The sequence below is a fragment of the Bos indicus genome, chromosome 7 (assembly GCF_029378745.1).
Source record: "Bos indicus isolate NIAB-ARS_2022 breed Sahiwal x Tharparkar chromosome 7, NIAB-ARS_B.indTharparkar_mat_pri_1.0, whole genome shotgun sequence".
In the NCBI taxonomy this organism is placed as follows: domain Eukaryota; kingdom Metazoa; phylum Chordata; class Mammalia; order Artiodactyla; family Bovidae; genus Bos; species Bos indicus.
The window spans coordinates 45,952,530-45,965,157 of NC_091766.1; the positions used below are offsets into that span (position 1 = coordinate 45,952,530).

Consider the following 12,628-nt stretch of genomic DNA (forward strand, 5'->3'; position numbering starts at 1 on the left):
CATCACTGACTCGATGGACGTGGGTCTGAGTGAACTCCGGAAGTTGGTGATGGACAGGGAGGCCTGGCGTGCTGCGATTCATGGGGTCGCAAAGAGTCGGACACAACTGAGCGACTGATCTGATCTGATCTGATAGAATCGTTAGACATAAAAATGGGCTTTGAAAAATTTACTTAGGAATGTAACCCAATAGGAATACATCCTTTTTTAACTAAGTTAACACTGTCATTGGAGAAGGCAATGGCACCCCACTCCAGTACTCTTGCCTGGAAAATCCCATGGACAGAGGAGCCTGATAGGCTGCAGTCCATGGGGTCGCTAAGAGTCGGACATTACTAAGCGACTTCACTTTCACTTTTCACTTTCATGCATTGGAGAAGGAAATGGCAACCCACTCCAGTGTTCTTGCCTGGAGAATCCCAGGGACGGGGGAGCCTGGTGGGCTGCCGTCTGTGGAGTTGCACAGAGTTGGACACGACTGAAGCGACTTAGCAACAGCAACAGCAACACTGTCATATTTGGAAGGTTTGTCTTAAAAGAGTATAAAGCATAACTAATGTCATTTGTTATTACATTTCTCTAGTTTTTTTTTCATTTCTGTAGTTTTTTGTATGATCTGTTTAATTCTTGTGATATTAAAAACACATGCTTTTTTTTATTACGAAGCCTTTTTTATTTTGAACCACAATAATGGACAATAAGTATAGTATTTTAAGTCTATTCCTCTGACTCAGAGTAAGATTACAAGCACACATTTTCCCCTAAGTCCATAGAAATCTAATATCTAGAGGATTAGATAGCATTCTTGAATTTGTCACTCTCTCCCCAGGCCCTGGGAAGACATTTGGGTTTTTGATTACATGTTTTATTTCTTCCATTTCGTCACTTGACATATGCACAGTTTTTGTATTTGTAGATCATTATCAAATGTATTTCAAAGAGAAGACATGAGTTTGCTTAGGTGTGTTGACTTGTATCAAATGGAGATGGAAGTTTATTAGTGTTTGGGGTAATTAAGAATCTTTTTACTTAGAAATTTCAGGGATCTGATATGTTTATACTAGATTGACAAGAATGGTTGTTGAAAGGTGACGTCTTTGACCAGTAGCTTTTTAGTCTTATTAGTTGTATAAATGGACATGTGGACACAAAATTGGTACTAAAAATGAGAGTTATGAGATTCAGGCCTAGGGTAATTAAAATCAAAATCTGCTTTGGAAGCCAGGTCAGTTTGTTAAATAAATGATGTATTGGGGACATAGTGGACTATAATTACTTCTTTCATCTCTGCTAATAGGTAAAGGTAACTTCTTCAAGGACATAGAAATTCTGTAAACTTGCCATGCATATGCTATGGCGTAAAAAGCCAGTTAGAATTGTCATGTGAATGTAATCTCTTAAAAGGGAGTTAGAAATGAAGTATCTGGGAAAGGGCTCTGGCCTGGGTATCAGATACCTGAGTTCTGGTTCCAGTTCAGATTCCAGAAAGATTAATGATCTGGGATTGAATTTGTTTCCCACGTCTCAGTGGCCTCACTTGAGAAATTTGAGAAAGTGACTTAAAGAATCTGTTCAAACTTTATCATTAAGTTCTTCATAGCCTCATCCAGTTCCCTGGCTTCAGATACCAGGTACAGAAGCATCTTGAATTAGGGTGGTTTGACTTAGAATTTTTTGACTTTATGATGGTGTGAAAGTGACACATTTGTTAGAAACCATACTTCAAATTTTGAATCTTGATCTCTTCCTGGGCTAGCCATCTGCGGTATACTGCTCTCTGGTGATGCTGGGCAGTGGCAGAGAGCTGCAGCTCCCCGTCTGCCACTCCACGATGATCCACTTAAAAGTTTTATTCCCATAAGCCATTCTGCTTTTAACTTTGTTCATTTCAGTCACTCAGTCATGTCTGACTCCTTGCAACCCCATGGACTGCAGCACGCTAGGCTTCCCTGTCCATTACCAACTCCCAGAGTTTGCTCAAACACATGTCCATTGAGTCGGTGATGCCATCCAATGATCTCATCCTCTGTCATCCCCTTCTCCTGCCTTCAATCTTTCCCAACATCAGGGTCTTTTCAAATGAGTCAGTTCTTCACATCAGGTGGCGAGAATATGGGAGCTTCAGCTTCAGCATCAGTCTTTCCAATGAATATTCAGAAACGATTTCCTTTAGGATTGACTGGTTTGATGTTGCAGTCCAAGGGACTCTCAAGAGTTCTCCAACACCACAGTTCAAAAGCATCAATTCTTCAGCACTCAGCTTTCTCTATGGTCCAGCTCTCACATCCATACATTACTACTGGAAAAACCATAACTTCGACTAGATGGACTTTTGTTGACAAAGTAATGTGTCTGCTTTTTAATATTCTGTCTATGTTGGTCATAGCTTTTCTTCCAGGGAGCAAGCGTCTTAATTACATGGCTGCAGTCACCATCTGCAGTGATTTTGGAGCCCAAGAAAATAAAGTCTGACACTGTTTTCATTGTTTCCCCATCTATTTGCCATGAAGTGATGGGACCGGATGCTATTATCTTATAGTTTTTTGAATGTTGAGTTTTAAGCCAACTTTTTCACTCTCCTTTTTCATCAAGAGGCCCTTCAGTTCCTTTTCGCTTTCTGCCTTAAGGGTGGTGTCATCTGCATGTCTGAGGTTATTGATGTTTCTCATGGCAATTTTGATTCCAGCTTGTGCTTCATCCAGCCCGGCACTTTGCATGATGTACTCTGCATATAGGTTAAATAAGCAGGGTGAGATTGGATTAAAGATTTACTGAGCATGGCCCTGCCCATCAGAACAAGACCCAGTTTTCCCCACAGTCAGTCTGTCCCATCAGGAAGCTTCCATAAGCCACTTATCCTTATTCATCGGAGGGCAGACAGAATGAAAACCACTATCACAGAAAACTAACCAGATTGATCACATGGACCACAGCCTTATCTAACTCAATGAAACTATGAGCCATGCTGTATAGGGCCACCAAAGATGGACAGGTCATGGTAGGTTCTGACAAAATCTTGTCCTCTGAAGAAGGGAATGGCAAACCACTTGTGTATTCTTGCCTTGAGACCCCCATGAACAGTATGAAAAGGCAAAAATATAGGACACTGAAAGATGAACTCCCCAGGTCAGTAGGTGCCCAATATGCTACGGGAGAAGAGTGGAGAAATAACTCCGGAAAGAATGAAGAGACGGAACCAAAGTGAAAACAGCACCCAGTTGTGACTGGTGATGGAAGTAAAGTCTGATGCTGTAAAATACAATATTGCATAGGAACCTGGAATGTTAGTTCCATGAGTCAAGGTAAATTGGAAGTGGTCAAACAGGAGATAGCAAGAGTGAACACTGACATTTTAGGAATCAATGAACTAAAATCGACTGAAATGTGAATTTAATTTAGATAACCATTATATCTACTACTGTGAGTAAGAATCCCTTAGAATAAGTGGAGTAGCCCTCCTAGTCAACAAGAGTCTGAAATGCAGTACTTGGGTTCAATCTCAAAAATGACAGAATGATCTCTGTTTTCAAGGCAAATCATTCAATATCACAGTAATCCTAGTCTATTCCCCAACCTCTAATGCCAAAGAAGCTGAAGTTGAATGGTTCTATGATGACCTACAATACCTTCTAGAACTTTCAGTACAGTACTCAATAAATTACATGATAGTCAACACTTTATTGTAGAGTTTATCTTAGATGATTTTGCCCAACTGTAGGCTAATGTGTGAGTTCTGAGCACATTTAAGTTTGGCTAGGTAGGCTGAGATGATGGGTAGGTTAGGTATATTAAATGTATTTAACACTTAACAGTATTTTAAACTTCAGTTCAGTCACTAAACTTAACTATGGGTTTATCAGGATGCAACCCCACCCTCAGTCAAGGAAGATCTGTATTATACATTCTATAAAGTATGATCCCTATCCAATCTCATTCTCCTTTGAACTCCAAACTCACACATTCGCTTTCAGCCATTATCACCTTCTGGATACCTAGTAGACAGAAACACTGATTTTTCTCTCCTTTTCCCACCAAATCTGCTGTGTCCAGGCCTTTTTCATCTCCACAAATTTACCGCAATCCACAGTAGCTCTGTTCAAAACCTAGGAGTCATCTTTATTCCTCCCCTTACCAGTGCATCTCACATCCTTTTTATCAATTAGTGTTTGGAAAGCTGCCTGGGGAATACATCCAGAATCTGACCACTTTTCATTGTTCCACAGTTTACATCTTTAGTAGTTTCTTATTTCTTTTAGACTGAAACACACTCCTTAACCTTCAGGCCACATACAAGCAATTTACAGTGGCTCTGATACTTGACTCCTTGATGTCCATTCTGTCCCATACTGGCTCAGGCTCTCCTTATCCTTGGCGTGGACTGCACTGCTGCCGCAAGTGGTCAGTAAATCACAGATGAAGGGCAGAAGCCTGTCTTGGAGTCTTAACTTCTTGATTTCATTTTCTAAAAATTCAAATTTATTGAGGTAAGATTTACATACAGTAAAACACACCAATTTCAAGCATATAGTTCAGAGAATTTCTTGGCCATCCAGTGGTTAGAACTTTGTGCTTCCACTGCAGGGGATTCAGATTGATCCCTGGTTGGGAACTAAGATGTCCCACAGGCTGTGGCATGGCCAAAAAAAAAAGCATGAAGTGTACAGTTCAATGAATTTTGACATACATCCATGCAATGATTGCCACAGTGAAGATATGGAACTTGACTGTCATCCTTATGTGCAAGAACATAAAATAGTACAGAGACATGTAAAGTAAATGAGAGCCTGTCCCCAACTCCTTTATAGATTTCTGCTAAAACAACTCAACATTTCAGTGAGTTCAATAGGTGAGTCATTCTCCTTGATTGGATTGTACTTCAGAAGTACCTGAGAAGCTTGAAAATTCCCGATGCATAGGAGGGACTCCAATGAATCCAAAGAATGTCTGGAGGTTGTAAAGACCTCACCAGACCTACTCCCATAATTTACATTTTAAGATAACAGAATTAGCCAGAAGGTTTAATCCAGAGACTGTCCTCAGGCAGGATACATTATTGTTATATAATCCTAAGGAATGTAGAGAAGGGAAAAAAGTTTGTCCTTTCTTCCTCCTTGAGAATTCCAGACCCCTCTCTCCTTGGGGACCCCTAGACTCCTTATCAACCTGCCTAGGAAATGACTTTCTCATTATCAGAATGGAACACATGCATCCGCATGCACATATTTAAGCTCCCAAGTGCAGACAATGTTAAGAACCATGATAATCTTTGTGTGTGTGTGTGTGTGTGTGTGTGTGTGTGTGTCTGTGGCTCCTTGTGGCATGTGGGACCTTAGTTCCCTGATCAGGGATCCCAACCTGGACCCCTGAATTGGAAGCATTGGAATGCTGCCAAGAGAGCCATTATAATCTTGTGTACAGATGTTTAGCTCTTCCTCCTCTTCAAGGAGTTAAGTTCTTCTCAGTCTTCAAATCTTACTTCAAAGGTCACCTCCTCAGGGAAATCTTTTTCTGAATTCTGCTCCTATGGTAGAATCTCTTTCCTGTTGCAAAACTTCTGCAAGTGTTTGTATTAATGTCTATGTATGCCACTGGGCTTCCCTGGTGGCTCAGACAGTAAAGAATCTGCCTGCAATGCAGGAGACCCGGGTTCCATCCCTGGGATGGGAAGATCCCCAGGAGAAGGAAATGGCAACCCACTCTAGTATTCTTGCCTGAGAAATCCCACAGACAGAGGAGGCTGGCAGGCTACAGTCCCTTGGGTCGCAAAGAGTCAGACAGGACTGAACAACTTTCACTTCATGTCTGCCACTACATTGAAAGCTCATTGGAATCTAGAACATGCCTGACACGTAACAATATGTATAAATGAATATATAAATGAGAGTGAATTGAAATGTTTGTAGCATCTCTTAGCTCAGTTTAAGGCAGATATCAGTGTACGTCCTGGGACAGCTCAGGGATATTTATGGCGCTTCAGTGCTGCTTGTGAGAAAGACCCTCCCAGGGTCTGCAAGGTTGAGGCACTGCCCACTACCGCACCGAGACCGGCGGGTTGCGGTGACTGTGCAGGGAAAACGGCGGAGGCAATCGCTTTTCGCGCAGCCGGTGCTGTGCGGCCTCCAGGCTATAGGAGGAGCTGTGGAGCGACAACCACTTCCGGCCCGCTTTTTCCTTCCTGCCGCGGGCGCCAGCACGTCTTGTTTTCGTTGGCTGCGTTCGGATGGCAGCTGCCACTGTGGCTGCGGCCGCTTCTTAGTGGTACCCCTTTCCCGGCGTGCCGAGGGCGGTGCGTTCTCCTAATCTGTCCGGATCTCGTGCGCGTGGTTCCGAAGGGCGCCGGTTTCCCACAGCAGGCGGTATGGGCAGGGAGTCACGGTAAGGCGGAGCGCCGACCGCCGAGCGGCTTCTTTGCGGGGAACAGGCGGGAGTCGAGGTGGCCTCGGGGCCCGGCCTGGCTAAGCGGCCCCACGTGTGGCCAGCGCTGCCCGCGGCTGCTGGAGGGGCTGGGAGACCTCTGCTGAGGGAGTGGCTGTACTTGGGTGAGCGGTAGGCACAGGGTTCCCCTGCTCTGCCATCGGCCGGTTCGAGCCCCTGGAGCGGGAACTTGTAAGAGATCTCCAGGACTTGTAAGAGATCCCGCCATTTCCGCAGAGCTTACCAGGATCTCCTCATTCAATGGCGATCCCAAGTGAATTTCTCACCACTTCGTGTTTGGACCATATCTTTGGTCCCTAACGCTACTTTAGTTCTTTGTGAGCGCGGGATATTTTCTTAAGTTAATTGAAAGGAGCGTGTGGTCAAACATTTTTTACAACACCCATAACTTTGTACATGACTAGGCTTTTATTTGCCTGGAAAATCCCATGGACGGAGGAGCCTGGTAGGCTGCAGTCCATGGGGTCGCTAAGAGTCGGAAACGACTGAGCGACTTCACTTTCGCTTTTTACTTTCATGCATTGGAGAAGGAAATGGCAACCCACTCCAGTGTTCTTGCCTGGAGAATCCCAGGGACGGGGTAGCCTGGTGGGTTGCTGTCTGTTGGGTCGCACAGAGTCGGACACAACTGAAGCGACTTAGCAGCAGCAGCAGCAGCAGCAGGCTTTTATTGGGCTACAATAAATGCTTGTGACATGGACATTTACTTTGTAAATAGATCTCAGATTTCTTTATTTGTTTTTTATCCTTTTAAAACTGAGAATTGGGAGCTCTTACTAGAACTCTTTTCAAAAACAGTTTATATTGTTCCCTGGTATGGGATCTTGAGATTTTTATCTTTAATGTACAAATTTGGTTAATATTTAGCGGTTACTGAAAGATAATTTATATGTTGGGTGATAAATAATAAGTAAGGTAGTAGTAGTTTACTGAGGTATTATTAACTTTCAGGGAAATGGGCAACGCTTAAGAGTAGAGCTTGATAAAATTTAACAAATCTGTGAAGTTTATTCGTTTAACTGGATAAAGAGTATTTCCATAACTACGGAAAATTTCTTTGAAAGTCTTTGAAATCTCCGTGGAAGCGTTGGTATTTGTCTGGCCACCTAGGCGGGAAACCTGGAAGTGATATTTACTTGACTCCTCCTCCTCTCAATGTTTACATCCAGTTAGATTCTGCACTCTGTTGCCATTCCTGCTTTCCCTGACTTAATTCAGGCCTTAATCATACATTGCTCAGACTGCTACACCTCCGTCAAGTTGATTAGCTTCCTCTGATCTTGCTCTTCTAATTGATTCCACACCGCAGCCAGAATGATACTTCTGAAATAAACATAAGGTTATGTCATTTCCATGCTCTCATGTCCATTAGTTCTTACTGCTTTCAAGATGAACCCTTAGGGCCCTTCCCAAGAAGGTCCCTTCCATCCCTTAGGCCTTCTTCCCGACCGCTCTGCCTCATGACTTGTGCAGGAGGTTTGCTGTTGTACTTGACATTTAATTAGTCATTGAAATACCCAATACCCAGCTTTTGATACTTGTCAACAACTCTACACCTGACATTCTGACCCAAGCCACCAGTGTTTCTTACTTGCTTGGTTGCTATTTACCTATTTTCCCTGCTTCTGCCCTCGCCTTTCTTTGGTTTGTTTTCTCCTTAGCAGCCAGAGTAATGTTTTAAAAATAGTAATGCTTAAAATCTTCCAATAGCCTTCTCAAAGGAAAAAAAAAGACTATCCTGATAACTGCCCATAAAACTCTCCACATTTGGCTACCATGCTTCTCTCAGCTGTTTTTCTCCATAGCTCCAAATGACATTGTATTGACTCTTTTTTTTTAACTTGTCTTCTCTTCCTTTAGCAGCACAAAGCTGCTTGAGCCTCAAAAGCAGGAACTTGGTCTCTTTTGCTTACTGTTCTTGGTTCTCTAACAGTGTTTCCTCTCTACATCTGCTGAAGCGGAAGAGTTCATGCTTTCCCTCTAATTTTAAAAGAGTTGATGTGTAAAAAGTCCTTTCAGTGTTTATCTGCTGAGACTTTTAGGGAAAATAATAAAATAAATAAAATGTAATAGAAGCTAAGTGTGTTTGCTAAGCTTAATCTTTAACTTAATATTCTAGCCACTATCGAAAGCGATCAGCATCACGGGGACGCTCTGGAAGTCGATCTAGAAGTCGTTCACCCTCAGACAAAAGAAGTAAACGTGGAGATGATAGACGGTCTAGAAGCAGGGATAGAGACAGGAGGAGAGAGAGGTCTCGTAGCAGGGATAAAAGAAGATCTCGGTCGAGAGACAGGAAGCGTCTGAGGTAAGACGGTAATCTCCAAAGAACTCTTGATAAATTGGGCTTCTTTAAAAGTTTTAGTGGTCCCTTTAATTGGTGGTAGAATTTAGTGATCTGTTTGCTGGCTGGCTGTTTTAATCCCAGCTAATTTGATTAGGTACATAAGTGATTTGCCTAGAACAAAACCTTTCAAACAATATTTTTCCCCTTTTCTACTGTTAAACGGTATTTTAAGTTTGTAAACTTGAGGTGGTGTTTCTTGTAATCCAACGAGAACTTAAAAAAAATTTTTTTTTTAATTAGAGAAAAATTGCTTTACAATGTTGTGTTGGTTTCTGCTGTGCAACATCACAAAGAACTCTTAAAGCCCCCAGGAAAGGTTTAAAAAAAAGAAGTAAAAGTTGAGGTAATATGCCATTGAGGGGGTTCTAATCTAAACCTGTCCCAAGAAAGCCGATCCATGTGTTCAGAGCCACCACTAGAGCTGAGTGGAGAAGGAAGAACAGAACAGGGCCATGTCCACTTCTTGTTTGAAATGATTTTAAAGAATTTTTTTAGATTTAACCAAAGAACATCCTAGTTTTTAAAAACTTGTACTTGATTAAATATTCCTTGGTACCACCCAAGGATCTGTAACTTCCCTGGTGGTGAAAAACAGTCTTTAAATAAAAATAATCTCACATGGCAAAAAAAGTTTTCTAATAAAGTTTCTCTTTAAAATAGGAAAGAAGACATGGTTATACAGGTGCTGTGAACTGATCCCAGAAAGAATTTAGAGTTTATCTTTTTGAGGTATTGGTTGTTAGGGAAAATATTCACCTGTAACAATGTGGATAGTATTAACTTACTCAGTGTTATATTATGTGGCCTCAGGAACAGTTTCATACAATACAGTCAAGTACTTATTAAGCATTGTATAAGATCTGGTCTCTTACTTTTTTTTTTTTGGTCTCTTTTTGATGTGAAAATAAAATTAGAAGATTTTAGAGCAAGAAGGATTTTGAGATGATTTGGTGACGTCTCTGCATTTTGTTGGTTGAGGAGACAGACCCAGAGAGTGACCTGCCCTGTGTGGCGCTAGCTAGGAGCAGCACCAGGACAGAAACCCTTATCTCCTAATCTTTCCACAGCCCCGTTCTGCCCATCCTTATACTGAGATTTCAGCTGTCTTTGAAATTTAGATTTTCTGCTCTAGGTCTAGATTTCGAATAGCTATTAGTACATATTTCCTCTGTTTTTCAACAAACATCATTTCGAAATTAGTATCCTCATTTTCCCCCTTGACCACTTGTAAGAATTGGCTTTACTTGTTCCCTGTTAAACTGATTTGACAGTAAATTGAAATCTGTCTTTAACAGTGGTAATAATTTAGGAGCTTCTTTCAACATGAGGCACAAACCATGATCTGAAATAGAAGTTCTACTTGGTCAAAGACTAAATGAAACGTGTCCCCTTTGCAGGCGTTCCAGAAGTAGAGAGAGAGATAGAAGTCGAGAACGAAGAAGATCTCGAAGTCGGGACAGGAGACGTTCAAGGAGTAGAAGCCGAGGCCGAAGATCCCGATCTTCCAGTCCTGGCAATAAAAGCAAGAAAGCTGAGAATAGGTAATGTTAACATTGGCTGTATCTATCATGCAGGTTGGGAACTCTCTTCCCTACACTTTTTAAAAAAAACCCTTGTAAATGCTGAATTTGGCTGCTACCATGAGCTATTAGCTTAATTTCATTTCAATAAGTTATAAAGCTTGTAGTGCTTTTAGGAGATACCTAAATTCTGTTAGTTTGAATACTCATAATGCATTATTCCTTCATTTAATATCTACTGTTAATGATCAGAAGTACATTTTATATACATCTTTGCGGGAACTATGTTTTTTTCTTTGAAGGTATTTTCTTAATGTTTCTACTGTTTTTTGACAAATAACATTTTTACATTGCTGAACTGCTATTCATAATGGGTGAACTTTGCTTGTGTAAGTTAAATCTACATGTTTCCTTAAGATGTTAGTACCATTCAATTTTGAGATATTAGTTATATCTATTAGACGTAATATGTTTACTCTATATTTCTCTTGTTAATGCTTTGTTCTTTGCCTATTACTGTTTCTAAAGTGGTGTCCTGGCATATATAGCTTTGTTTCTGTTTTCTTCATATTGGTTATGAAGATTTATTTATTTACTTTATAAATTTTACTTTTGTTTTATCAGGTCAGTGTTATAATGCCCATTGGGATAATTTTAAAATTAAAATATAAATTCAGAGAAATGAATGAAATATAAACATGCAGCTTACTAAGTATAAAGCAAGATTCATGTAACCACCACCAAAGTTAAGAAATAGAACATTATCTGTATCCCCCTGGAAACCCTACATGTCCCTTCGCTAACCCAGCTTTCTATTTGCCTAGATAAAATCACTGCTGACTTTAGTGTTAGTAATGTCCTAATTGTTTCTTTATAAATGGAAAAAGAATAATTTAGGTTTATGTGTTTTTTGATTTTATGTGAATGAGTCATGTCTTCTGTGTTTTTGCTAAACTTTGGGAGTTAACTCTGTTGCTCATAACAGTTTATTTTATTGCTGAACCAGTATCCTGTGGTATAAATATGTGTGCTCAGTCGTGTCTGACTCTTTGGGACCCCATGGATTGTAGCCTGCCAGGCTCCTCTATCCATGGAAGTTTCCAGGAAAGAATACTGAAACAGGTTGCCGTTTCCTCCTCCAGGGGATCTTGCTGAACCAGGGATGGAAGCTGGGTCTCTTGGGTCTCCTGCATTGGCAGGTGGATTCTTTCCCACTGAGCCATCTTGGAAGCCCCGTGATATAAATATACCACTTTATCCATTCTACTGAGATAGATGTTTGAGTTGTTTTAACTTTGAGGCTATTATGAACATTTTTGTATATATATCTTAGTATACATGTGTATGGGCTTCCATGGTGGCTCAGACAGTAAATAATCCACCTGCATTGCAGGAGACCCGAGTTCTAGAGTTAGACACCACTGAGTGATTAAGCATATTAGCATATACATGTGTATGAGTTCCCCTTGGGTGTACAGCTAGGAGTGAAGTTACATGGTCATAGAATAAACATAGCTTCACTTTAAGTAATCCCAAATGCTTTCCAAGGAGTATATACTAATTACACTTCCAGCAGTATATGAGAATTGTGTCCCTTCATACCCAGTATTAGGTATTGTCATTCCTTTACATTTTAATTTGATAGACATGTAATAAAAATATCATTATGGTATTAATTTGCTTTTCTTTGATTACTGGTGAAGTTGAACACCTTTCCATATGTTTTTTGGTCATTCAGATTTCTTCTTCTAAAGTACATGTTTAAAAAAATACATGTTTAATCTTTTTCTCATTTTTGTATTGGTTTCTCTTTTTAAAAAATTGATTTATAGAAGTTTTTGTTTTTAAATGTTCCAGATAATTGTCGTTTGTTTTATGAGTGGCAAATATTTTACTCTGATTTATCTTTTTACTCTGTAATGATACTTTTGAGGAACAAAGACTTAGTTAGAAGGAAGAAACATTCATAAAATGAAGGCAGTTAATAAAAGGATGAGGAAAATCTGACAAGGGCAGTGTGAAAATTATAGGCTGTACTCAGTCTGAACATAAAAGATTAGCATGCTGCTTTTCCCAGTACATCAAAAAGATAAGACAGATCATAAACTAATTGGGTTTATACCAGGAATGGAAAGTTGGTTTAACATTAGAAACTCTTATCAGTGTGATCCAAGATTCAAGGAGAAAAGCCATGGTTACTTAAGTAGATTCAGGAAAAGCATCTTATTAACTTCAACACACATTAATGTTTAAAAGTGATGGGCAAACGTGAATAGAAAAGTATTTAACAAACTGGTTATAAAATTAGGAAGCACTTTCAAAGAAC

At 40.3% G+C, this 12,628-nt stretch overlaps 1 protein-coding gene across 2 annotated transcripts in view; it reads left to right on the forward strand.

Annotated features, from left to right (window-relative positions):
• Positions 1-6,190: 6,190 nt before the first annotated feature.
• DDX46 (DEAD-box helicase 46) overlaps positions 6,191-12,628 on the forward strand; it is a 52,311-nt gene continuing 45,873 nt past the window's right edge. For both annotated transcript variants that reach the window (XM_019964938.2, XM_019964939.2), the window contains exons 1-3: positions 6,191-6,375; positions 8,555-8,743; positions 10,180-10,323. In XM_019964938.2, the coding sequence (XP_019820497.1) occupies positions 6,359-6,375; positions 8,555-8,743; positions 10,180-10,323 (350 nt within the window). In that variant the 5' untranslated portion in view covers positions 6,191-6,358. The remainder of the gene's footprint in view (positions 6,376-8,554; positions 8,744-10,179; positions 10,324-12,628) is intronic.